Source organism: Battus philenor, unplaced genomic scaffold, assembly GCF_028537555.1.
Source record: "Battus philenor isolate CCGP_79_NKW_IND1 unplaced genomic scaffold, ilBatPhil1.0.hap1 SCAF_19, whole genome shotgun sequence".
NCBI classification, from domain to species: Eukaryota; Metazoa; Arthropoda; class Insecta; order Lepidoptera; family Papilionidae; genus Battus; species Battus philenor.
The window spans coordinates 138,807-166,009 of NW_027181681.1; the positions used below are offsets into that span (position 1 = coordinate 138,807).

General features: G+C 41.4%; 2 protein-coding genes across 6 annotated transcripts in view; one reads left to right on the forward strand and one right to left on the reverse strand.

Moving 5' to 3' along the window:
* LOC137921617 (translin-associated factor X-interacting protein 1-like) lies at positions 1-9,509 on the reverse strand. Its single transcript, XM_068764415.1, has 11 exons — positions 8,500-9,509; positions 7,828-7,965; positions 4,679-4,866; positions 3,971-4,146; positions 3,621-3,747; positions 3,272-3,380; positions 2,903-3,069; positions 2,267-2,462; positions 1,691-1,843; positions 1,433-1,610; positions 1-173 (listed from the first exon to the last, which is right to left on the reverse strand). The coding sequence occupies exons 1-11, from the start codon at positions 9,439-9,441 to the stop codon at positions 1-3; spliced, it is 2,547 nt and encodes an 848-aa protein (XP_068620516.1). The 5' UTR covers positions 9,442-9,509.
* A 913-nt stretch (positions 9,510-10,422) lies between these two features.
* RanBPM (Ran-binding protein M) overlaps positions 10,423-27,203 on the forward strand; it is a 34,781-nt gene continuing 18,000 nt past the window's right edge. The window contains exons 1-2 of one of the 5 annotated variants that reach the window (XM_068764002.1): positions 10,424-10,658; positions 24,280-24,345. In XM_068764002.1, coding sequence (XP_068620103.1) covers positions 10,469-10,658; positions 24,280-24,345 — 256 coding nt within the window. In that variant the 5' untranslated portion in view covers positions 10,424-10,468. Of the gene's footprint in view, positions 10,659-24,279; positions 24,346-27,203 lie in introns of all 5 variants that reach the window. The other 4 variants (XM_068764004.1, XM_068764006.1, XM_068764005.1 and 1 more) reach the window with 4 other exon arrangements.

Genomic DNA, 27,203 nt, shown 5'->3' on the forward strand with positions numbered 1-27,203 from the left:
TTATTTATAAAAAGTCCTTCTGTGCACGCTTCTGTGGCGCGGTCCCACGCGTTCGATGTTGCCAGCGGCCAGGCGCGTGACGAGTGTGCGCAGTGGCAGCGGACCCACGTCGCTCAGCTTCGTGCTTTGGTCGGAGAACGCCCAGCGGACGTAGCGTTCCATACGGACGTGGTCTGGGAAAGTTCGTAGTTCGCCATAAACACAAAGTTTGAAGTTAACAACTATTGGGTTGTTCAGAAAGTAATATCGTTTTTTTTTGTGGTAAAAATGAAAGATGATCTCCGTACAATGAATAAACATTTAATTAAATTATATATTGACCATTCTGATCCAACACCTTTTGCCACGTTTCTGGAAGGAGAATGATTTCACGCTCATAAATATGTTGGTCTTTGGTGGCCAAAAACTGATCCGGGTGATTTTTGACGTGCTCATTTGAGGTAAATGTTTTACCGTCAAAAATTTTTTTAGTGACCGGAACAAATAATAATCCGAAGGAGCCAGGATTGGAGAATATGGTGGGTGTGGCAGTACATCCCATCCAAGCATCCAAGCTTTTGGCGAGTGACCAAACTTGTATGAGGTCTCGCATTATCTTTGTGGAACACTACAGCTTTTCTATTGATTAATTCTGACCTTTTCTGTTGAAGTGCATCATTCAGTTTGTCTAGCTGATGTCAGTAGACTTCCGGTAAAAGCTCAAAAAAGTGGCTCCTTTAAAATCCCACCAAACAGACAGCATCGCCTTTTTTCGACGGATATCAGCTTTTGAAATGCTTTGAGCCGGTTCATCTTTTCTGTTCCATGATCTCTTGCATTTGATATTGTTATATATAACCCATTTTTCGCTGCCAGTAATGATGCGTCTCAAAATATATCATTTTCGTGACTTTTAAGGAGTGAAGGGTAGACGTCAACGCGTCGATACAAATTTCTTTCCGTGAGAACATGGGGAACCCATACATCGAGCTTCGAGGTTAAACCCAAGCCTTTCTGGTGGTCATAAACAGTTGAATTCGATAAATTTAACCACTCACCGCACTCACGTGTCTTTAATAATCGTGTCTCTATCAGCTTCAACCGGCCTACCAGAACGTGGTGCATCTTCGACATCCAAATTGCCGGATCGAGATTTCGGAAACCAGTTCTGTCACTTGCGTATTGTCAACACATCTCCATACACATTGGTTAATTTCTTTCTGGCTTGAACTTATTGCTATTCATATTTAAAAAGCGCCGACCAAAAACTACTGCACAAGCCTTGCTATATCAGCTGTCAAAACATATAATGACAATGCGACTTAAGTGTGAAGCTAGCTGTGAAAAAATACAATTAAACCTCTAAAAACTAAATTATTTTCCGAACAACCCAATATTTAACGTACGCTATTTGCCGGGAGCTAGGGTGTTTTTGGGGAGAGCCGATACATACCTATTGCGGGATCGACGATAGCGAAGGCTTGTTTGAGTCGGTCGACACTTATTAATTTTTCGGAGGCTCGTCGTCCACCCAGCTCGGCGACCACCTCCCGGATGTATTTCTCCTGGGCTTGTTGCTGCTGCCGGTAAAGTTCTCGGGCCAACTCCGACTGATCGAATCCTTCGTCTGTCTATAAATCACGTTTCTTTTAAATAAAGTTAATATGACGGAGAGATTGAAAAGGCATGTGCATAAATTGCAGACGTCTACCTCTAGAAACAGTTTGTCCAAATCAATCAGGTTCTGGTTGATCTTCATCTTGAGCTGCTTGCGCACGACGTCCAGCAAGTTTTTGATGTCTACTTCATTCTTTAGCGGGAACGTGGACCTTGCGACCTTCTCGAAATCTTCCAAAGTCACCGTCTGTTTAACTTCCATGATCAGTACCTACGTTTTACAACCGAGTACCTCGCCGCCGCGTGCACATGGAACTGTAGTCCATGGCCCACGTTGTCTACATTACACAAATATTAAACCATTGTACGCGAATAGTAAGCATTGAAACTAAATACGCGACGAAAGTGCCATTGATTTTTAATTAAAAATATGTGACTGTGGAGGACATGAACACCGGAGGTAGCGGACGAAGGCTCTGATGTGGCGCGTGTTTCTGCGGAGTAATTGATCGAACAATTAGTATGTAACCTGGCCATTGCCCCGCAACACTACACGCTGACAATGCCGCGGTGTTAGAAATGCATAAATTCTTTACAGTTTTGCTCTTTACGGCCGGATTGTAAATTTAAAGTTTTAAGTTTTATTTTTAAGTTTAATCATGGTGCCGACCTCAGCGTCCCGCGCGTGTCGGTGCAGGCGGTCGCGCAGCGCGAGCCAGGAGCGGCGCAGCGCCCAGTAGACGCGCTCGCAGCGGCGGCCGAGCAGCGCGCCGCGCAGCAGCCGCGCCGCCGGCTCGTCCAGCAGCCGCTCGGCGCCCGCGCACACGTTGTAGGCCCACTCGGCGCGCGCCGCCGCCTGCTGGTACCTGCGCACGCCCCCGCAACCTGTGTATCGTGTACCCAGTGTCGCATCGCAGACCGGTCAGCTTTCAAAACCGTTAAATACATAAAGATCTCTTATTCCTAAAGAGTCATTTTTAGGCGTTAATTTTATTTATGCACGTATTGATGTAAAATTCGATGCGTATTGCAGAGCGGCTGAACATTATCGAAGCTTGAGAGTAGGTGAAAATACTCGTTGACAGATTGTTGGCGGATAGCGATTGCGAACATGAAAGGGCAAACGTTTGTGCTCTTCCGTTGCGCTTCTCTTGACTTCCTCGAGTGATTAATGTAAAGTGCCAAGCAACAAGTGCCCACCGTATCGTTGATGCGAATGGGCTTGTTTATTAATAACGTCTTCAAATCGATAAATAATTATTGACAACAATCCTTGAATGATTCGCGGTGCTGTTGACATGATTACCTCTCCTCGAAGTACTTGGTGACGTGGTCCTGCATGGGCAGGTCGCGGCGCTGCAGTTTGCTGCGCCAGATGTCGTTGATGATGACGCTGACCTCGCGGCGGGACAGGCGCAGGTTGCGCACCTTGCCCTCGTAGCGCAAGTACGGCGGCACGGCGGGGTCTGTGCCCTGGGTTCAATTCGAACTTTATTAAGTGTTTAATGTAACGGACCTAAGATTTATAAGCCTCTTCTTGTGCGGACAATGTTCAGCGCAGTCATTGATGAAGAGGCCGGACTGGGTAACTTTCAAATTTGCGAGTGACCGAGGAAAAATTCTGATGCAACCGGGATGCAAGGCGTCGTTGCTGTATTTAGTGAAATATCATTACCAGGCCGTCAAAGTACTCCAGGTGCTCGGTCTCGGCCGCAGGCCCCAGCTCCTTCAGCAAAACCCTCAAAATGTCTCTCGAGGACAGCCCCCCCGCTAGTTGACACCACCTATACGTAATCAAAAGCAAGGCCTTGATACATATGTGCATATAGATGCTGTGTATCTGAACCGCTTTATAAAGGCGTTCCAATAATCCGCAGTAGTCGCCGCACATACCCGCTCGTTAAGCGGCCACAATGATCAACCAGGAATATTTTGTTTAGGGAAAAACAGAAATTTATGCTTCATGATCACGGAAAGGCGTCAAATACAGATGTCAAATAATTTTAAACTTTTTAAATACTAACCTGTCCCACCCTCCTACAATAAAGTCAGCGCAGACTTCCCACTGCGGTCGCGGAGTGCCGGCCCTCTCCAGCTCCCGACACCTCTCTTTAATTTCTTCTAATTCCTCTACCAGACTCTTCTTTTGAGCTAAATTTTTTGTAGTATAAGAAGTTGATAACATCGAAAATATTTTCCCTGAATTTTAAAACAAATTTCTTATAATAGCAAAGAGGAACCACGTGGAGGGAAATTTCACATCTATAAGTTAGTTTTTGACCGCGAAGTTATTAGAAGTTGTAGGTGCGTATTGATTCTATCTTTAAAGGCGTGTCATTCAGCCAGTTAGCAAACGTGCACAAGACCGACGTACCCGCTAGCCGCCGGGAGCGGATCTCCAGGGCTTCGTACTCTGTCTTCATGGTGTCCAGCCTCTTGCCCAGCTCGTGCTGCTTCTTCTGGAGCGCGTCGTGCACGCGGCGCGGCACCGTGTCCGCGTAATCGTCTAGCATTGTGTTGAGCTTGCTCTGAGATATCGACAGCTGCTCTCTAGTGAAGGTCAAGGCAAAATACACCGATCTCTTATTAATGCTACAATCCGCGGGCACCGGACTTGAACACGGTCTGATTATTTTTTCAGCATGCCCAATATGAAAAATCGCGTTTCAGATAATACAGTAAAAACACCAGTAGTAACAATCAGCTGAGTCTTGCGGGTGCTTCCCTGTTCGGAACAAATGGGGACTATTCGTAGATTTATTTAATATTGAAGAGCGCATAAACAGTTTATATTGGAGATCGATTTGATTCTAGTTTCTATGAAATAGAACCCTACTGGCACTAACCCCCGCCAGTCGTCATCATCATGCCAGCCGATAGACACCCACTGCAAGGTAGCAAGGTATAAGCTTCCCACATGGATCGCTTTGATGATGTACTCAAGTGATCACTATTAACGTTTCAAAGTAAAAAGTGATACAAATGGATGAATACTGATAGCAGTGAGATATAGCGACGCACACATTGACGTGAGTTATATCGCTAATGGGTGGTGTGCAGCGGCACTCGTATGGGTTCGCACCTGCAGCGCTCGAGCGCAGTCCGCAGCAGCACGGGGTCCCCGCGGCCGTGCTCGCGCGCGCCACCCTCCGCGGAGCACATCAACGTCTTCACTGTCGCCTCCAGCGCCATGTTCTCGTGGTACAGGGTGTACCGGGCGTCGCGCTCCTCCATCAACGCAAGGTAGTCGGTGAAGTTGACATCCTTTAACTGGCACAGAACCGTGCGTGCATATTTTTATTTCTCTCCCCTCTCATTCTCTTTTGTTTTTATTCAGTCACTCTTATGTATGTAGGTAGACGTGTTTGTTAAAGTGATGAGTATCCAGGGGCAGGCGTCATGGATTGCGACGCAATCATCTTTTCTGTACAGTAGTTCTCGTCAATGGACACAATTATATTTTCGGTGACAAACTTTGTTCCCGAGATTGCCGCACATGAAATACCTCGTCGTCACTCTGGACAGTCGCTGGAGCTTCAAAGAGCGCTCCGTACGCTTCGTTTACGGATAGCGGGTGCCTTGCACAGACTGCAGCCTAATCACAGGGGGCCCAGTAAGGAAGTTCGCAGGCTTTACGGGGGTGGTACGGTCCGTAGCCTTATTTGGAGCACCCGTGTGGGCCAACAGGCTGGCCATTCGACGCTGTAGAACTAGTGTTCAGCGGAGGATAACTATTAGGATCTTATGCGGAGTTCACACGATATCGTTTGAGGCTGCGACAGTCCTGGCGCGTTCTCGCGATCTCTGGAAATTCTGGCGGAGAACAGACGCGAGGGTTCAAGATTGAATTTGCACCGAGGGCAGCGGTAACGAGCCGGACCTCGAGGGCAGATCCCACTCGGCGACAGCGCCGTCCGGGTAGGAAGACTTCAGTTCCAGCTTCAGCGACTCTAAGGTGGATGATGGATCGACATAGTCTCGATCCATCGTGATAGCACTATGAGAGTTTCGGGTGTATTGTGAACAACACGTATAAGACAGGCTATTCAGAATAGCACAGAGCCAGAGACTATGGGTGGTTGGATTTCTTACTAAGGGTGGTGGCGCAGGGGGCGGGAGGTGTTTAGTAATCACTGGTGTCTTGTAACGTTTCATGCGCGTGTTCGATTGTCACGGACTTAATAAAAGCCGTGTTTCCTTACCACACGGAAGACCTCCGCAGTGGCGAGTGTTTAGTGTGTCTAACTCCCGATGGCACGACGACTCCGTGGAAGACGATAAAAAAACGATAAAGCGACATGGCTTGCAACCATCAAACATTGTCTCGTGCTCTCGGCGGAGCGGTGTTAATCACGGGCTCTTCGAAGGGCATGGTCATGGACCGGGCGAGTCTGATGACCCTCCGTTGCTTTAAAGGATGTGCGAAGGCACTTCACCCCCGCAACACAAAAATGCGCACGTTTACTGTCGGTACACATACAACAACAAACGAGTGGTTGCATGTCATGTCTTTTTCAGATATCTTTACGAGGTGCCTAGTAATGGCTCGCCAGCAGTCTGTAGGAAGCGGGTTGGCAAGCTATTTCTCTCTCGCAAAAGAAGACGTGATATTGTCCCCCCTGTGAATCGAGTGATCGCAAAGATTAAATTTTACAGGAGAAACAAAAAACCGAATTTCTTTAATAACTGCCATTACATTCAACACGAAGGTTATTTATATACCAAATCAAATATGATTTTTCTGCATCCATGTACACAATTAGTACTTATATATTCTGTAAAGTTATTTATAAAAGAAGTAAGAAAAGAAGCCAGAGATACCCATTATCGAACATTATTCCCGCGAATAACACGATGCTCCTACGACTACTCGCGATAGTTTCGTTCCCAGACCTCTATGGTGATAGCGGCTCACAGAGAGCTTCATTAAACACTTTCATAGATTTAATGCTTTTTTTAGGGAAAACATTAATGGTGGAATAAACTGCTATAAACAAATCTTCATTGGAAAAAATCCCAAAATAAATTACTACCCGGAGATACCGTATTTGACAGAAATGGAATAACTCCGCAAGATCACAATACGTGTATAGGATTTGCATCTCTGTACAGGTTGGATCGGTTATAAGTATAGAAGCTTTAAACGAATAAATATATTGCCCGTTGGCTGTCAATGAATAGTACAGACTATTTAAATATCAATGGTTTCAGAAATTATAAGGTAATTACAGTACAGCAAGAAAATATTAAAAAATAATTAACATTTACTATCTACTGCCAAAAGTTATTGGCTTATCACATTGCAATAAAAAAATCATTAATGTTACCGCTTTTATAGTGATCATTTTATAAAGATGATGATAGTGGACAAGTATGACAGCATTAAAGCCTCTGCTGACAAATGCGCTGTGCATTGACCCCTTTACCGTTTATACACCTATAACCTGTCACCCTGGATAAGTAATTGGGTTTGGTCTATTTTCGTGACATTTACATTTTAGCTTTATGTTAAAAGAAACCACAAAGAAAAAGTAGGAAAGACAAAATATATTTATAAACTTTTTGCCTTACACTCACAACAAGTGAACACAACATTATGGCCAACAACACACATTTAACACATATTTTTACACCACATCACTATATATATTAAAAATATATTCACATTTAGTTTATTATAGATCCTTTATGCATTAATAAAAAGTTCTTTATAACAAACAAACTATGGGAATAAAATAAAAATTCAAAAAATAATATAAACACAAATTTATACTCTTACAATTATTTCACTTTGTTACAAATTCATACTACAGTGGTTGGATCTTGTAACAAAATAGCAACTTGGTCAAACCATGTAACATTAAGGAATATTTTTTTAGATTACTGTAGGAGTTAGAGTACTGTAGGTGTTTTAATGTGGGCTAATATGTATGAGCACATTAAGGATGGATTTTTGAGAAAAATAAGCCATTTGCTAAAATTTAGTACAATTATAAAATTGATTTTAAAATATTCACTCTTCAAAGTTGATAAGTTATATCTCTTTAATAACATGTTACTGTGATGAAAAAAAGAATTTGTTTTAAATATTAAAAATTGTTGATAAAAGACTTTTTCCATTTACTTTCTGTTTAGCCAGTTGCCCTTTCAAACAAAGAGTTTCAACATTGATTTATCCAACACCTTTACATGCTAACATATCAAAGCAGGGATACTCCGTTGAGTACACACCTCAGTAATGTTTTTCTTCAGCCTTGTAATGTCTGAATTTAATTTAAAATTCTGTTCTTTCAATTCAGCATTTTCATTTGACAGCATTTGCAGTGCATCATCCTTTTTTTTTCTTCTGGTTGATATTCCAAATGCTTTCTGTAAGTAATAGAGTGATTGACACTTTAAACCTTAAACTTATTAAAAATATGCATAACTTTCTGTACCTTTAATATATAACACAATATTTCTAACCGAAAATTAAATTGTAAAAATTGGGACGCAGAAGAGTAATATAACAGACTGATGTCTCGCTGACGACAACAAGTTGCTTATCTAAATTGCAAATGATGCCAAGTGTAGCTGGAGGCTGTGGCTCAAACCGAAAACATCTCTATTTTCAATGTAGTGCACATTGCATTATATACACTTAATGTCAATGTATTGAATATATTCCTAAGAATGTTTTATTAATTCTTTTTGGATACAAAAATAAAAGTTTCGCTAACAAAATCAGAGATGCACTACTTAGGGATATCCCATGTCAATAAGCATATGTTAAGAGTTCAAAGTTGCTGATTACTAAATATGGAATCATATATGCAAGTATTACTTAAAAGCCCCATCAAAAATAATTTGCAAAGTATTCAACAACAAAGGCTATATATTTTTCCTAGAGAGCCAGTCATCCACTAGCATTCGTATCCGAGATATATCTTCTTGGTATGTCCTGCAACAACCTCCAATATAGCATATTCCAAGATCAAGCCATTCATGCACAAACTTATCTATAGAATCACTTTTATCTTTGTCTGTCCAGCCCACATTTGGGTAATACCTCTCCCCTGAGTTTGGATATGTTACAAATGGAATATTTTGTTGTCTACCATTGTTTACACTTCTGAATAGGTTGGACACAACATCAGGAGGACAACAGTTGACTCCAATTGCTACCAGTTGCTCTGGATTTGTTTGCCAGCACTTCTGAACAGCCATTTGAAAGTTCTCCCCATGTGCAAGGCTCATGTCATCTTTGCAGCTGAAAGACAGCCAGGCTTTTGCATTTGGGTACTCTTTTAACAAGTCAACAAGAACTTCTGCTTCTTTGAGACATGGTATTGTTTCTATTGCCAGTAAATCCACTCCTGCTTCTAGTAAGCAGTTTATACGGGGCTTATGCCACTCTCTTATGGTTTCGTGTGACACTTTATCTGCATAGTTGCCGCGATACTCGGACCCATCGTTTAGATGAGCTCCGTAAGGTCCAACTGAGCCCGCCACTAGTGGTATTGTGTTCCGTTTCGTCCCATTGCATTCCATTAAGTAAGCAGTGCGGGCCCGCAGGGCAAGGTCAACAGCCACTTTGATGAGTTGCAATCCTTCATCCGTGTTGACGCCCAGATGCTTCACGAATCCGCCAACGGACGCTTGGTACGTGTTCGTGGAAATAACATCGGCGCCAGCTCGGAGGTAGTCCAAATGCGTCCGGTAAATGTCTTCAGGATTAGTCTTCAGAAATCTAGCGCTCCATAGCGGGTCGCCGTCAGCGTTGCTGCCTGCATGTCGAGAAATCTGCGAGGAGAAACCTCCATCGAGCACCAACACGTCGGTAAATAAATTTTTCTTTCGGTCCATTTTGTGTATAACAATTGAACTAACTATTGTATAAATGAATTATGATGTGTACAAATAAAACCAAAGAGGAAAATAAAAAATTATTATGTCAGTGTCAAAAAATCAGCGCAACAAAATACACAGAGAAATAATATATGCCACTACATGAAAAATAAATACAATTAAACTGTTAAAAACTAGAATAAAAATCATCTTAAAACGTTTAAAATGAACTAAAACACATACATTGAAGTTTCATCCTAAAATAAAAATTAACAGTATTTATGTTAGATTCTTAAGTAATCATAAATCCCATAGCTTAATTTAAATTTAAAAATAATCAATAACGGTATTAAAAAATGTTATACTCACATCTTGGATAATAAATTGTGAAATACGTTCATCCCTTATTTGTAAAGCATTTTCATACGCAATCTTTATTTCGCTCAAAAACATTGAAAAGGTTACGGAACATTTAATTATGTCATCAAAAGCATCTTTGTAAATCTAAAAAAAAAAAAAATTAAGTAAATAGTAAAGAAAAAATAAAAGCTTGTGTAATGCGTTTCCTTATCAATGAAATAACAAACCTTTAAAATTTCATCGTAATACAACTGCTTCGAAACAATCAGATCATTGGGTAATTTAACAAGATAAATTTTGTCTTTAGTCGTTTTCACAATACGTTTAAGGTATTTGTTTGTATGTATTTTATTCATATTTATTGTTTTTTCACTTTTTCTTCTTATTATTTTGTTACTGTAGTGATTATCTTATCTGTTTACATGTAATATTCTAACTATAGTGAAAGTTTTGAAGAGAATGTTATAAAAGAATAAGATAGGGTTTCAACTATTTTTATTACAACAACGGGAGTAAAACTGTATTGTATGTACATGTATTATAATTTTAATTATCAAATTTTATAACATGTACAAATCAATTTCAGTGTTATTTGTTTCTCTATGGATTCGATTGTTTGGTATCTGCAGGTATCGTGAGAAATGGATATGACGTCACTGACAGACATGAATTACGGAAATTAGAAATGGCTGCGATGGGTAGCGGACGGGGGACGATGGAATCCCAGAAAGTGCAAAGTGAAGCAGTAGATCGTTTAAAATTACTTTATCCTAATGTAAACGAAGATGAGACACCTTTACCTCGATCATGGAGTACAAAAGACAAATTTACCTACATCGGGCTGTCGCAAAATAATCTTCGAGTGCACTACAAAGGTAGGAACTCTAGAGGTTTGTTTATGGGAGTTATTTGTGAAACTCTTTGTCTTATTTTGGTTCTAAGTGTTACAATTATTTATCCAAAATATGTTACAAGTGCTATCTTATGTTAGGATTATCGACGTGTTATGATTTCTTTGCAGAGTTAGGCTTAAACTGTAGCATTCGTCAAACAAAGAAGTCAGCTGATCGTATATTTTGTAACAACACACTAAGTTAAGATGTCGACTATGCGTAATGATATTAAACAATTTTACACGCAAATAAGATAGAGTGTAACCGTAATAATTTAATAACATGCGGGCGATATGATGCAAGGTCCCTCCTCCATTGAAATGGCAGACAAAACTCGAATACTTATTTAGATTATATTTTTTGTGACAAAAATAATCGCCGTGGTGGATTTAACGACATATATGTAATAATATTAATATTAAATGGAACAAAAATTCCTTCGAGTTGTTCCTTTGAATAGAATTTTCTACATGTCATTGTTATTTCGAACACACAAGTTATTGTAAACGCTATACAATTAATTTTAACTGAGCATTCATTGAGATACACGAGTGTCTTAGGTTTTATTTCCTTCAGCAAAATTGTATCGATTTTATCAAATACGACATTATTATTAATTTAATGAATGTTAATATTGTATCTATGATTGTAGTGCTTATGGTGCCCATACTGGGTCGTTAACCTGGTCCAGGTGTTGTTGAAAGTCATTAAGCTTGGTTGCCTTCTTGGTGAACCTTGATAAGTATACTAATATTAAGTGATTAAAGGGAACCACAATTGTTGGTTTTTAATATTGACACATTGCCGTCACCTTAAGTTAGTATTTTTTGTGTATAAAAATATATATCAAAAAATTCTAGGATGGTAAAGGATGATTGGATGGGTTAACTTGAACTTGAGAGAGTGTTATTACAACAAGTTACACCTGCTTGTACAGGTAGACTATGAAATATAGTTTACTTTTTACATTAACATCTCTATATCTTTTTAAAGCCACCTCTATTGTTTCTTACACATAATAACTACTTAAAATGTCACTAAATAAATGATCTCTTCACATTTACTCTTCACTGTATACTTATTATAAGAAGGGAATTTGATACATACTTTTGTAGTCACAAATTAAATATAGACCTTTCATGGTCTCTTAGTGTAAATACTTTATACTAATAATTTTAGTTTCTTGTTTTCCTTTTTCCATTAGATAGATATATCTAATAAAATTTAGACCATTGTGTTAAAATATTGAATAATCGTCAAATTAATTTACCATTTGTGTAAGGGTTTCAAGTTAATATTTATTTCTGTTATTGTGAATATGTAATTTACAACTTTTTGTTTTTGTTCCATCTGCTTGGAGATAATAAAATTATTGCTATAATAATTGTACTAAGAGGACTTAATCATGGCCGCCATGTTTACAAATGGTGGGCGTAATTGTGCTGTTGTATCATTTTGTTTGTGGAACCAATGAGGAGAAGCATAACTTGGCTATTTAATGATGTGGTCAGGAACATTCTCAAAAATGTTAGTTAACTGTGATTGGCATATTTTTTGTTAGCATCAGCAGTTCTTCCGCAAAATGCAACTGATGTAGTTGACATTTACCTCCATTTAAAAGAGCTTCCTTAAACATTTTTGTCTTTTAGTGATGTGTGAAAGAACCTTTCAGTGCACTCATCAATAACTCCTGAAATGCAATGAATTGACCTGCTTTTTAAAATTCCTGTTACAGATTCACATATATAGAATGCATAAAAACAGATATTGCTTTTTTTCAGCAGTCTATAAAATAAATAAGATGGAATAGCCAATAAGTAATTAGTTAATCAATTTGGCAACTTAATAAAGCAGTAAAACTGAATTCAGTCATTAAATCTTTAACTGATTTATTACAAAAATGTCAGTAATTAAATATTTTTATTACAGCTCTTGCATAAAAATAAAGTTGTGTTATAATATCTTATTGGTGATTAATTCCTCAAGAATATCATAAATAATGTCTTCATAAGCTGTATATGTGGATTTGTGATTTTGAATTCTTGTCAAGTTTTTAAAGTAATCATGTTCAACAGGAGGAATGTATTTTAGCAGGTTGACACATGGAAACAGTTGCCACAAGGTGATTGTCCTGTTCATCTTGTCTTTACAATATTGTATAAAAAGGTTATATTTAATTCAAATGTTGATATTGTGTCTGCAAGCTGTAATATGTTGTACTAGATTGATAAGGGGGCATTCATTTCATCTCCGCATTATTGTTCTTAAAGAACATGTCAGTAAATATTTGTGGAGAATAAATGTATGCAATGTTTTAAGCAAAATGGCATAACAAATGAACTAATGCCTAAACACATTCAATGTATTTCTTTGATAATATACAAGTGTATGTGTGACTTTTTCCCGCTTTTAATGGTGAAAATGAAAACATTTTTAACTTAGTATAATAATACATAAAGGTAATTCTACTCATACTGTCTGCCTGCCTTGCAACTACCATGTTAGCTGCTTGTCTTTTGGAGCAAACCATTTGCGGGGCTGCAAGTGCATTCTATTCATGTGATGGTTCCTTGTCAGTGTCGCTATCTTTCGGCAGCGCAGTGGGCTTAGCTTTATGTCCCATCTGAGCAATTGTAGGGTGCCTTTCACTGGTTTTGCTGTGTAGACTGAGCATTATCATGTAACAATTACTTTCCTATGTTTTCATTTCAGGCACAAATCTTGATTTTCATAAATGTTATAACTGAGATGATAGTTACAACAGGCTCAAGTTTTAGTGTTTGCGATTTAATGTCAGATGACTAAAATGGCACCATTAGTATTAGTATACCATTTGCCATCTCTAAGTTAAAGCGGAAAAAACAATGGCGAGCACCTGGCATAAAGTTTATAAGAGATATAATGTTATCAGACTTAATAAAGATTTTACTTTGTATATGGGCACAGATGGCTGCAAAAGGCAAATAAATTTAAATTTACATGAAATTATAATAATTGAATTCTTTTGTGAATCTCAGAATTTTGTTAAGCCTAAAGAAGTGATTTAGTTCTGTTTTGGGACTTTCACTTGCAAGTCTCTGTGTATTGTATGCACCTGCGACAAATCGCACACAAAATTGCCCCGCCCCCCGCAGCAAACGGAGTGGGCGCCTTCCGAGGTAGCATTATTATACCTTTGCCGATTGGCCAGTGGTCCGCGTTGCCATCCCGCACTACGCACGTCGCGCTATACACTTACACATGTAGAGTTGCTGCCTTCACGCGAATGCAATTGTGTACTTGGAATACATGTGTCCAGTAAATTTTTTGTTCACGGACCCTTCTGTTCCATGAACTCATTTCTGATGAAGACGTAAAAGCCCTCCGGAAAGCATCATCAGACACTAAAAGCTTTACATGACATATAAAATTAACTTTTTTTTTCTTTTTAACTCCTAAGTTCAAAGGTGATCAATGATCTTAGTTTATGGTTTAGCTGGTTGAAACATAAGTATGATGTTTGTTTCCACCGGCAAGAGAAGCATTGGATACTTTTTTGAGTCAGGTGCCTATTTTGCAATATTGCATCGAACAATTAGTTACTCTTATTATAATTTTTAATTAATATTTTAGTGAGGATTGTGTTCATGCAATATTTATGATGTATTGTATATATAATGTGTTATCTTAGTATGTATTAACTACGCATGTATCAATCAAAGAAAAATTTATACGTATTTCATACAATGGGATAGGTCTCAGGTAGAATGGTAGCTATCAATTTTTGAATTTCAAATATAATGAACGTTGTAGTCTTCGCACCGTTGAGTTCAAGTAAACATACGTAAATAATTAAATGTATGCATAATATATGTATGTAATTAAATAACATATTTACAAAAAGTAGAAACTGTACTGTGGTGTTTGGCTTTTGAAACAAGGTAATGCTCGCAGTGCGCGGGGCATGCCGGCCTCAGTCGAGCGCAGCCAGGCCCGGGGCTGCGTTATTTGGGTCCTTTTGTCGCTCATATCTGGTAGACTCGGCAATGTAGTTAATTAAAATGTATAGCATCACAGCAGGCTTGGTAATGTTACCGTGAAGATGTAAACAGATGCGCGGGAGAGATTGTATGGATGTATAGCTCTTTAATGTTTTTAGTTTACGTTGTGCGCACGCTCTTAGGCTCTGTGCTGTATTCACTGACGTAGCTTATTAGCGTTAGTACCGGGAAGGGCTCAGCTCTTTACACGCAGGCAAATTGTCAGACCAAATCTGACATGGCATGACACGTGCGTCGGAGCTACTCGGACCAAATAACACAAGCATTCACACGACAGCGAGCATGCAGTTAACACGGGCACGGAGTTGAGTAGAGAGTTGTGCGGGGAACTAATGCGTAGAACCACACACAAGCTATTTTAAATTTCTAATTGATATTTGTTAAACACCCACGCACGCGGCCACATGTAAACGTACACACAAAATGTCACACTGTTTTAATTTTATGATTTATTTTTGTTCATTTGGTCTCAATGATTAGCATGTCATTAATATTAATTTTTCAATGCCATCCAATACGGCGGAGGGCGTTGGTGGCTGCGACGCAGTTAGTTATTGTAACTGCTACAGTTACCAACAATTAACTTTAGCTATTCTGATCTGTAACATTTTATTGCATAAATAATTAATAAACAAAGAAAAGATAAAAAAAATTTAATTGATTGTCATTAACGCGGGAGTTTTATTATAAGTGATACTTAAAAGTAATTATTTAAATAATCATCAGGTTGTTGCGATGATGTCAAAGGTGGTCTAAAAGCACCGTGTAATTAAAATATACATTAACCTTAGTTTTTAATTTTTTGTACCTAGATATATATATTATTACGTATACCTAGATATATTATTTACGAACAATACTTTCTAATGTAAATCGTTACCGGATTCAGATAATAGGATTAAAGTTATATTAGAACTTGCACAGACACGAAGAGATGTTTTTGCTCTGCCCCTTTAACGGTTAAAGTCGGAATAGCGTTATGTACCGTCACGCGGGAGGAATTCAAGTTTTGAAAAGTGGAATGTTCAAGTGTTGCATTGCGAGGTTTATACGACACAAGGTTTGTGTGGCTCGGCGGATCGATGGCGTCGATTTATTAAAACAATCTCCACGATATATGGTGCACGGACAGCAATTGTAACAAAATGATTGCGTCATCTTATTGAGAACGGAATAGACAGAGAAAACGTTAAGAAGCCCAGAGCGCAGGTTACGGAGGAAGGCAAGTGGAAAACTATTCCGAGTACAGGTAGTACGTTATATAGCCAGGGCGGCGGGTAGCAGAGACCAACCTATTTCGTTCAAGTATCATTTCAACCCGCGGCTTTGCCAATGGACTTATTTCTTTCCTACGCGCTAAGGTAACTCAGAAAGTTACATCGGAGATTAGGTCGACGACAAAGGTCATTTTATACGAGTTAATATGGAAAGTGAACGTGTATTCAAGTGTTGAGCATGAGTCTCACGGGTTTTCTTTCTGTCGGCAGTCTAGGAATTAAATCATCCTTCCTTTTATTGAGACTGGGAACAACACAACTCGTTACAACTATCCTACATTAGAATATAAGAATATATGTCGATATACCCACATTATAGTTAGTGGTGTTCGCTATGGAATGTATGTGTGTATGGTCTGCGGTCTCAACACGACGGCTCCGTGTGTCACTGCTGCCCAAACTGTTAATTCGTTCCAAAGCATCGCAGTTACGTGCGTTTTAGCTTTGGCAATGTATAATAGATTTGAATGCATGTTTAAACATAATGAGTCACGTAAAATTGCCCCAAAAAGTATAAACAAAAGCACAGACTTACCAATACATGGCTATTGTATAAACAATACGAATTTTATTCCCGGCATTCGTAAGCGTAGACGCGATTTCGGATTCGGGAAAAGTTGCAAATGTTTTCGGAAGTCGTTTTGCAGCGTCCGCGGGGCCTGCGCGGGCATCTCGTGCTAATGAAATAATTCTACTCATACTCGTTAACGTGTTAAATGGAAAAAAAAACAAAACGTGAAATGAAATAGCAGACTGTTTCATACAAAAGTTTTAAACAGTGGTTTGAACTCATAGAGAAAACTCTACGAAGAAAGTTGTTGTCTAAAGTAGTATGCGTGGTTCTACATACAGAACGGCCTTGTGATCAACGGACCAGCCGAGGACTCCTGCGAAATGGCTCCCGAACTAAAGCGTACGACGAGCCTTGGAGAAGAAAATGGCGGGAAATTGTGATTAGAGCCCTCCAACGATACCCGTGATCACGAATGCCGAAAGAGCAAATAACTAAAAAGAAGAAATCGTATTTGAAAAACATGTAAAGATGCACAGTGCTCGGCTTCCAACTTGACCTTTGACAGATAACAGCATTTTCAGTGTTGGAATGGATAATTTTTAAATGTCTCGTAAAATTTGGAACTGTTCCCAAGTTATTACTATGGCGAATGACGAAACAAGTACAACTGCCAGGCGCCGTCGTTGAAGTTAGTTCCTATATTAGACAAAACCGTGTGCGACCAGTGCACTGGCTTTCGAAACCGTGCGCATGGAAATGTTGAGCTTAGATCGACAGCGCCGGTTCCTGAAAATAAATGGCAGTGAATGCATCACGACTGGCATGCAATGTTGTATTTAGCAACGGAATGGCGAGGGCCAGTCTTCTAAAATTTGATTTACATACAGAATACAACAAAGCGAATTGATAACAAAAATATTTAGCATATACTAAGACAGCAGACGGCTTGTTGCAGACCAATGTGAGCGAGAGATATCGTGTATTATTCTTAGACTGCATTTTGGTGAGTAAGCTGTCTGGTAGATGATGGAAATATACAGAAGTCCTGTCCGAGAAGAAAACAACGCGAGGCACATCGAATGATGATAGAGTCAGTTGTAACTTAGGCTCCGGGGGTATCGCTGCTCACCAGTGTTCTATCTTAAACTCAAACTCAAAATCGACTCTTAATAAGTTCAAGTTAAGTAAATTCCTATTGACGAAATTTGATTATTTTTTATTGCTCAAAATGTGTGCACGAAAAAGGTGTTCACCCAATGGAATCATAGAAATACTAGATCGGATTAAGTCCGCCTTTTGCCCTTATTGCGAAGGTTAACAATAATGCGATACGGCCGGCCGCTGCGGTGCGGCCTTATTCAAAGTGTTGCAATGCACGTCACGTTGACGCCCTTGACACGTGACACTGCACTTCCTGATGTGTGTGTATTACACCAGCCTCAGCGTCCTCAGTCTGAGACGACAAAGCTACTACCGCCGCAGTATTTACAACGCATACGTTGTAAATACTGCGGCGGTAACCTTGTGGATTAGGAGTTGTTGATATGCCCGGACTGGTGCAGCATTTAATATTGACTATCGTGTATGCAGATTCACTGCAGAGAGCACCAAAGCCAGCCCCAATTGTACAAAAAAGTTAAGGTTTTCATTTATTGCACGTATTGAATTTAAATATCCAATATCTGAGAAAAGTTTCATGCGGGTGCAAAAATTGTTAGTTATTTCGTATGTTCGACATAAAGAAATATTAACATTTACCGTCACGCATCTGGTTCCTATTCAGAGCACCGCACGTCTGGTGGGCCGCGGCGATATGCAGATATCCTTACCGAGCGTAAAGATCTGACAGTAATTACCTACAATTGTGATCTATTGATAATGTAAGATGATTCGGCAGGTTATTGGTTGCGTAAACAAACCAGTTGCCAGTTTTACACTAACGATAATAATAAGCCAGTTGGTGTTAGGGAAATAAAAGATGTAGTGTTTTTATCAACGATCCTGATTTCGGCCCTCTTCTTGATGCATTTTTCTTTCAAGTGAAAGACACTCGTTTAGATATCCCGCCGGAGCGGCCGCAATCGGAGGCGATGGCTCATTTCCGGCTGTCGATGCTCGCTTAGCGCCGACATAGATCCGCTTTCAAGATCAACCTTGCGACGATGTTCAGCATGTTTGTATTCTTTAGGCGTTTGGATGCGTTGGCAATTTATTCGAAGCAACGTGTGCTGCTCGCTCGGCCGGCGTGCTGTCGTTGAGCCTCCGAGTAACAAAGAGAGCAATGCACCGCGTCCTATCCTCACCGTCCGGCGGCGGCGCAACGACCTTACCCATTGATTGCTGAGCTCTCACGTTTTGCCCCGTCTTATTCTGCGCGGGATGCATTGCTAGTATCGGGTATTGACCGTCCATAAGACGATTAGCATTAGGGTTCACTGCGTCGGCGCAGCTTTGTCTGGCAGAGGGGGTGTTTCATCTCCCTCGCGACGATTGCGTAGGCGAACGGAGTTTACTAAAACGTGCCCGCGACCCTGCATAATAGCGATGAAAAACGAATTTTGTTTCATTATTTTTTACGCGGGAAGACCATAAAATGGGTGACTGCATATTAATAACTCGATCTGTAGTGCGCTATAACTTGATGTAGCATTGATCCTGAACTTGTGCGGCGAGCGATACCTCAAGTGACATGGCTCGAAGGAGCTAGAATGTCGAGAAACATCGGCCTCTCTGTTTGACCGCGGGCGAGTCTATTTGGACTTACCGGCGCATATGGATCGATTGCTGTTGTTGGGCTACAATCACTACCACTTCAGAAGTGATGGAAGGAACACCAACATCGCTTCTAGCTACGGTTATTTAACCTTGAAAGCCTGCCTGTTACGAAGCGATATCTATTGTGGTCTTGTCTGGCTAAGACTTGCATTGTTTTTATTTTGGGTTGTGATTGTCGCATCGTCAGAGAGGCCGCGATAGTGTCTCGTTCTCAGGGCGATGCAATCTTAAAATGTCCCGGGGGGGAGGGGATTGTTTTGTGGATGACGGGTTTTGCAATTAATGATAATTGAGGGTAGGGGGTGCAGGGGGTGTGCAGACCGGGTTCGCGTCGTGGAGGTCCGGGTGCGGCGTCTGGCGGCGGTCTAGACGCGGGGCAAGGACCTGCCCGCGCGGCTCCTCGTCGATATCGCCGTTGCCCGGCGGCAACCCCGCGCCGCGCCGCCGGTGTACCAAATACGTTTACATTTTTACTTTTTCTCTTGCAATTTTAGCAATGTCATGTAACGAGTGGCCTGTAGACAGGGACATTTATGGAATTGCTTCATGTTTATGCTGTAAGACGTCGTCTCGGTCGTTGCGGCCAGGCCTCGATGTCGTTTGCGAAGGGCGTTCTTCGCAACATTAACTCCATCAGAGACAGCTTTGATATTTAGTTTAAGTACATCATCGGGATGTACAAATAAACGACCTAAACACTGTGTTTTCTTCTTTATAATTTATCTTTACTGCTAAAGGACGCGCCCATCCTAGAAATTCTTGGTGTAGGATTTTCTGAACACTTCCATCACTGTTAGCTCCGTCACCACTCGCATCTCAGTCCGCTCATCGGATTGGTGATCACCCTCTTGGTTTCTTTCAGTTTACTTTCATACAACTACTGTTTGCATCCGAGCTATGTGGCTGAAGTAGCCAACAATCCGCGCGGGTATAGATTTCTTAAACTATTATTTTGCGTGCGTAACTGTTATTAACATTTGGTGGTACAACATAGATCTTTACCTGATCACTAACTCACTATGTCAGTGACAAGAAAATAATCGTAATAAATCTGTCAGCAGAATACACGAGCAGGCCCGAAATGCTACTCTCGACGCTGACTTTGGACGTGCAGTCCGGTCTCCAATTCACTTTACTTACCCGCGCGTAGCTCCAACAGGGACTCAATATCTCGTTTATCAAAATCATTGCGAAATATTTGCTGCGCTGCTCATGTCAGTAACAAATCCGATATTTTGATAATCTTTTCGTTCTTCAGCTTTTAGTTGGGGGTGACTGCCGTTGTCCAATGAGCTCGTGTCGTTTGCTGTTCAATGTTTCCGTGCCTTTTTGTTGGCTTCGTATAAAGACCTGTCTCATTATCATTTTAACAGCGGCGCGGGCGCTTACTGCAGGACATGGGTTTTCCTTAAATATTGTCACGGACTCGCGCTGCCGCCATCCAGACAGATATGTCTCAGCAAGAATCTAGCGCATCTAATGCTTAGGTGTGCCTTTGCTTCTTTTTCGGATGACTTTGTCGAGGAATTTCTGTATATGTCTAGTGTCCTTTTATTGCAAGCTTTTTGATGTTTGGATCAACTCCAGCCAAGTTTTGAATGCATTCGCTCGCTTGACGTCCGCAGGTGTGAAGCTTCAGGTGCACAGACTGTCAGCGAATTGTATATATGTATTAATGCACTAACGCAATGTGTTATGTAATCAATGTTTGTTTCATCGATTGTGCTCTACGCGGCGTCACCACCAACTCGCACATGAATTAATACCAACGTCCGCTTTGTCCCGGAACCCTGTTTCTCGGTGTCCCGGATCGTTCATAGCGGACATTCATGAACGTCAAGAGGAGAACAGCAGAAGAGCAGAATCTGCTAGAAGCTGCAATCGAATTAAGATTTCTTTACTTGAAATAAAAAAAGTACTGGGAAAATCCCGCAGTTCCTCGGGATTTTTGTAATCATTTGTCATCATTTCTCATTTTCGACATGTACGTATTACCACTTTTACTAGTTTTCATTTGATTCACTTAAGTTGCACAGTTGTACTATTGATTGTGTTAATATGTATTTTGTGGGCACGTAAAAACCATCACCTGCCATTGTACAGAGCGTCTTATTATTCCGAGTCCGCTCTGTCGCCATGTAAAGTAGAATCAGTCCATGGGTAGACGTAAGTAAACATGTTTTTGATTTTTGCGCAGTCAATTTGTGTTACTGTCAGCCAATACAGGTCGCCGCAGCTCCCGGTCCAGTCCGTTCAATAAAATAGTTGGTCTCGCAACTGGGTCGTCGGTCAAGTAATGAGAGCTCGCGCTGTCGCCCTGGGATTTATTTTTCTTGAAAGACAAAGCGATCGAGCCAAGTGTAGGCGTCGCTGTGTCGCTTATGTCCGCGCCGCAATCAATCAATAATCGTCGCTGCAACTCGTGACGGCTTTGCTTCGATACAATAGCACTGGCGCGGTCAACTAAGCGGCCGTTAGCAGATAGAAATGACTATCCATCGATTCAGCCAACAGTTATGTACGAGAAAGCAAATGTCTTCCGTTCGGCAGCCACTTCCTGGTTCCTGTAATGCGAGCAATGCGCAGCGAAGCGCACGAAGGTTACGCCGCCAAGCGCTCTGTTTCAAAGCGCCTCGCTCCGAAATGGTACGTCCCAGAACTGGGTCAAGCTCGCTCGCTCCACGTGTTTTGTCGTCGTTTCCAATGCAGGCTGTATGACGAAGCCGCAAGGTCTATTTCCCTACGTGCCGGAGCAGTCGGCCTTGTAGAAGGCCTAGTGCACGAACGGACGCAGCCGATATTTTCGCTTTTGTGACTGCCGCTTAACGTTCAAAATCGCTCGACCGTAACGTAGCGCAGCAGAACAATGGCGCAGCGTTGTTTAGGCCTCTCGAGTGCGTGGCCATTCGATATTCTCATTGGGATCGTAATCGATGTCGCGCGGCGGGCGCCGCTGTCAGGCACGCAAGCGGCCAATGCAGTCGATAGAAACGGTTTTCTTCGTTTTTGTCAACATGTCGGCAGTGTTTACTTGGGCCCGCTTGTAGATGCTGTTAGTGCGCGCGAGCGTACTCCGGAAGCCTTGCTCGAAACGCTTTGTTTTGTTTGTTTTATTTGACGAGGTGCTGGGCCAGTGAGGAGAACCGATCCCTCGGAGCCCTCTTTGATTGTTTTGGGTTGTCACACGACACGTGTGTATAATCCAATTCTATAGTCCCCGAAATGGTATCGGTATTTGGAAGAAAATACTTTTTACGTACGCGGGTACGTTCATGAAATAAAAAGTTTTGTTAAATTAATTCTATATTTCGAAGATAAATTTAAATAGTCTTACAAATTTCCGATGAAGATTTTCGCAAAAAAAAAACTTATGTTTACAGTTTAGCGATTTTGTGTTTATTATTTACGTTAAATTAAAAATAAATTAGATCAAAATATGTACAAGTTTCCTTTTTAAAAGTAACTATAATTACACTATGGAAGTCATTTTAGTGAACGACTGATTTGCCGCGTATTGGTACACTGGAACACAACTGGATTCACTAAAGGAACTTTTTGTAGAGAGTAATGGATTTCGCGTCGCAGTGCAGAGTTCGTCGCGAGGTGACTCGCTAGGCCGTCTCACTGAAATTGTTTAAAAACGATATCATTTTGCTCTCTGTCGCGGCACTCTCGCATCCAAGTTGTCCACTCCATGTACTTGCATGTCGGTACGTCAGTAGGATGTCTTCTCAAAGAGGAGAGCGCTTTGAGAAGACATTCTACTTCTAAGAACTAGTAAGCAAGCTCTGTTATAACTGCTAACTTCGTGAACTTCGTGTTTCCTAACCGTTAAATTATCTTCCTGGCACACCCCCTTGCTGAAATCGAGGACATTGGAGAGAGCAGTTTTAGGATAGTGCGTTTATTCTAATGAACCTCATAGGAAGTACTCTTTTAATTAATAGGAATAGTGCGTTTTGTCTGCCATTTTAAATTGACTCCCAATTCGAGGAACGTATGAAGATGCCGGATGCAGGCTGCCTCCGGCGGGTGGGAGGCCTTGTTGGAAACCTATGGAGGAAGCCTGCATCCGACAGCAGCCGTCCTACGACTGAAATGATGATTAAATTACGTCTGTTCTGTCTGTCTGTCTGAGTCATATTAGTATCGTATCGTGCCAGTTTTCTAGCAAACGTTTGCATCGGAAGTAGGCGCTTCTCCTGCCCCGTGTGATAGCAGCCCGACGCGACCATTTAAAACTAGAATAAATTGTACATGTCCTATAGTATATGAAAACAACTTGTCGCATTTCGTGGTGTGATGGATTGATGACATGGAATGGCATGAAGGCCGTGAGACGTCGCTGGAGGCGGGCGGCGCAGCACCGGTCATTGCGCTGATGTGGGGGTAGGAGAGAACTATGTCATTCAGTGGGCGTCTGTCAGCTAGCAAGAGATTATAGTAAATGTCCTAATATATATGTTAGCATTAACGAATGTAAGGTAGTTTTAGAATTTGCACTGCATAGCTCGCGCCAAACTTCTGGTACGCTCGGAACACCGAGACGGATCGCAACAAAGCAGCCAGCGATATGCATCTGTGTGACCGACGCGTGCGGGCGGGCGTGCGTCAGTGCGCTTGCGCCTGCTCACGCGCAGCTTTGTCTTTGGTTGAACAATTGTATGAAGTATGAAATAGATCGTGACTCAACAAGTTTTTATGTTCATGTTACTCGATTTCACAGCTATCCGGCGGAGACGTCCTATGGCTGCATTTATCACGATTGAAGTGATGTAAATATTGTTTGATTGTAATCTAATTGTACTCCTGTGCAACCACTTGAGAGCGGGGGAGAAGTTTGTCGCGAGCTATAGTAATGTTAGCGTAAGGTGTCGGCTCCATAGCACCACGATGCCGCTGTGGGTACCGGGTGGGTGTGGGTGCGGGTGGGGGCGCGTGGTGCTTGGGGCCGCGGCGCTTGCGCACTCTAACGGACGACGTTTGTGTGTTGTAAGGCGGGGCGCCGGGCGGGGGCCGCCGACCCCATCTGCCCCACCTCCACTTGCGCCTCTGGATGTATCGTACGTCTGCACCACTTGCTCTTTGCTCCTTCAGCTGTGCTCAACCTACTGTCCACACCATCGCATACGCACAGTTGCGCTGCCACCGAAATCTCACTACCACCCAATCCGGTGCAATAATAGTGTGCAGCGACCGAGCCGAAGCTCCTCTGGAAGTCCTCGAGCTTCGCTAGTTTAACACGTTCACGCCGGCGCGGGCCACCCGTGGCCCCGCATTCGATTGTATTCTGGATTATTAGACTATTAGACTCTGAGAATTAAAATAATGAAAATTTAATGATTGTTCATTTAAAACATTTATTTTTAATAATATTTATATATCAGAAACATAAGTTTTGTTAAATAACATAAACATAATAATACAGTATTTGTGCAAAAAGTTCAAATACGGTTAAAGTAACATAAAATCTAATATTGTTTTCTTTTAAACTCATTATTTATAGTTTTTGTGTAATTTGTAGAATTTCAAAAATAGATAGAAAACGCTCGCGTCTCATTGCCTTATTTATACGTGCGATCGCATTCATGTCGTTGTTTGACCGATACAATCTAATTTCTGGCAATTGCACAGCACCCATAACAAGCAATATGCCAAAAAAATTATTTGCTATTTAACTTGCACCGTATTGCAGAGCAACAATCACCGCGTATCCAGGTCTGAACAGGAAATAACCACGCGCCGTGGATTGCAGCGCGATAATAATTTAAACGCCGCTTCGTAGCAAAACAAAATAATATCGGCCCCGGCGTGAACGCGTTGAAAGAGGTCTCTGGCTAGGCCCCTCCTGTGCACTGCCGCCTCCAGCCCGCGTGTCTGCGTATGCCATTTGGACAGCAACTCACTGCTCCTAAAATCTCACTACGAATATTTTTTAGTTTAGCATAGGCTGGCGACACATCTCTGATACCAGAGGTACATTTAGCCAAAAGCTATAAGCTGCTCTTACTATCTGAACAAATATTAGAATTTTTCCACCTTGTATTACTAATAATGCTACCAGAGCCTCTGAGATGACAGCAAGCCCCGCCGGCGTGGGTTAAATTAGTCTTAATTCTAAAGCAAACTGTTCTTCGGAGACTATAGCCCGTTATAAACAATCATTTGTTTTGGGTACATACCATTTATAAAGATAAGAAAGGATACAAAATTATAATAAATAAAGGTTTGATAAAAAAAATACAAAAATAAAAGGGACCTTTTGCCGCTTTACGGTCGGGGTTTTCAGGTGTGACAAAAAAGCCTTGAGCCGCCCTCGTGCCGGGCCCGTGTGCTCTTATGCGCTACATTATTTAGCATGTCTGTAGTCGGATCTCATCCAAACTTTGGTCATGGCGGTATATACTTCATCAAAGGTGAATTGGGCATTTTTTTATTAATACTTCGTGTTTACGATTAAAATGTGTTCAATTGAATTCAAACATTTAAAAAGACGTAGCATTAATAGATTCCGGGCGCAGCAACGTTTATTTGCAGGTGTTGTGGAAAGGTTGAGTGCCGCTGCTCTAGCGGTTTGTTAACAAACGCCTGCGCCTCTGCCTTGCACCCGCGCACCGGGACGTCCCCGAACTGTAGTCTGCTCGCTGCTCGCGTTAACGATCAATATTGTCCGGCGGGCTAACTACGTCACGCTGTAGATATAAATAATATTTATGAATGCGCAGTTTGAGGCGCAGCGGCGAGCGGACAATGCTAATTAATTGTTAACGCGAGCCTTCGCCGCGGTGCGGAGTGTGCCGGCGTCCACTGCCGCGCTCCGTTTGTTGGCGAGCTATTGTTAGCCGTATGGCGCTCGGGCGCTGGTTTTCCCACGCGCTCTAGTGTTCAGTTCTCCCCGTGTGTTGTACTTCCATTTGTGTACATGTGCGTAGATAACATAACAAAAAGTAAGAAACGGTCCGCGTGCCACTTCGAACTCACTCCGGCGCAGCAAACGTTACCATAGTTAGTTAACAAAGCTAACAAAGCTATTCAGAGTCGGGGGAAATTCCAGCGTAGCGCTCGCGGGTCATACTATTTGCGTCTTTTAGAGTTGTCCGCGAGCCGAGTAGATTTCGCTTGCAGTGATATATCACTAGATTATTGCTTAAATAAATAAAATTGTAACAAGTCAAAATGAGAATTAAATTTTACAAAATAGATCAGATCTTTTCAATTTCAGTTCTTTGAATAAAGAGTGTTTCTTAAAAATCTTAGTCGACTGTACGTACATTCGTAGAAACCTTGGGCCATGTGACAGTAAACATTAAAATTTGTTTTCTTATTTACTCAAAAATCCATTAGCTTCGGTTTTATATTTTCTCTCGCTTCCGCCACGCGTATCTTTGTCCGTATGAAACAAAAAAGTGGGTCGGTCTGGGCCGATGCGTTTAACAATGCAAGTATCGCCCGGCCCCCGGGCTATACATTTTTCCTCCCGGGTACAGCGCCTCCAACAGCACGGCTGAGAAAGCCGAGGACAAGGCATTGCTCATTAGTTCTTCGAGGGGCAGAGCTGTTCGTATGCAACGGATCGATAGCTAAACGACACGTGGCGCACCACGCAGGCTATGACCCGTAAATCCGTAAATTCCCGATGCACTACGTGTTGATTGTACAGATAGAAGTTCATTGTTCATTGTTCATGTCATTTTACAAGTAGATCATGTACTCCAACACGCCGTTGGCAGAAATGCCCAATTTAGTAGAAACTAAAATTACAAGCTCTTTAATATTATCATTCAAGTTTTCGTTGAAGATTCCACGATAGAAATGCCCAGGATACGAGTAAATTTAGTCAAGTTTTCTCTCTATTTTAGTCAGCACGATTATGTTCTTAAAACAGCAGCAAGGGTAAATCATTTCAAAGTTGTATTGTCAC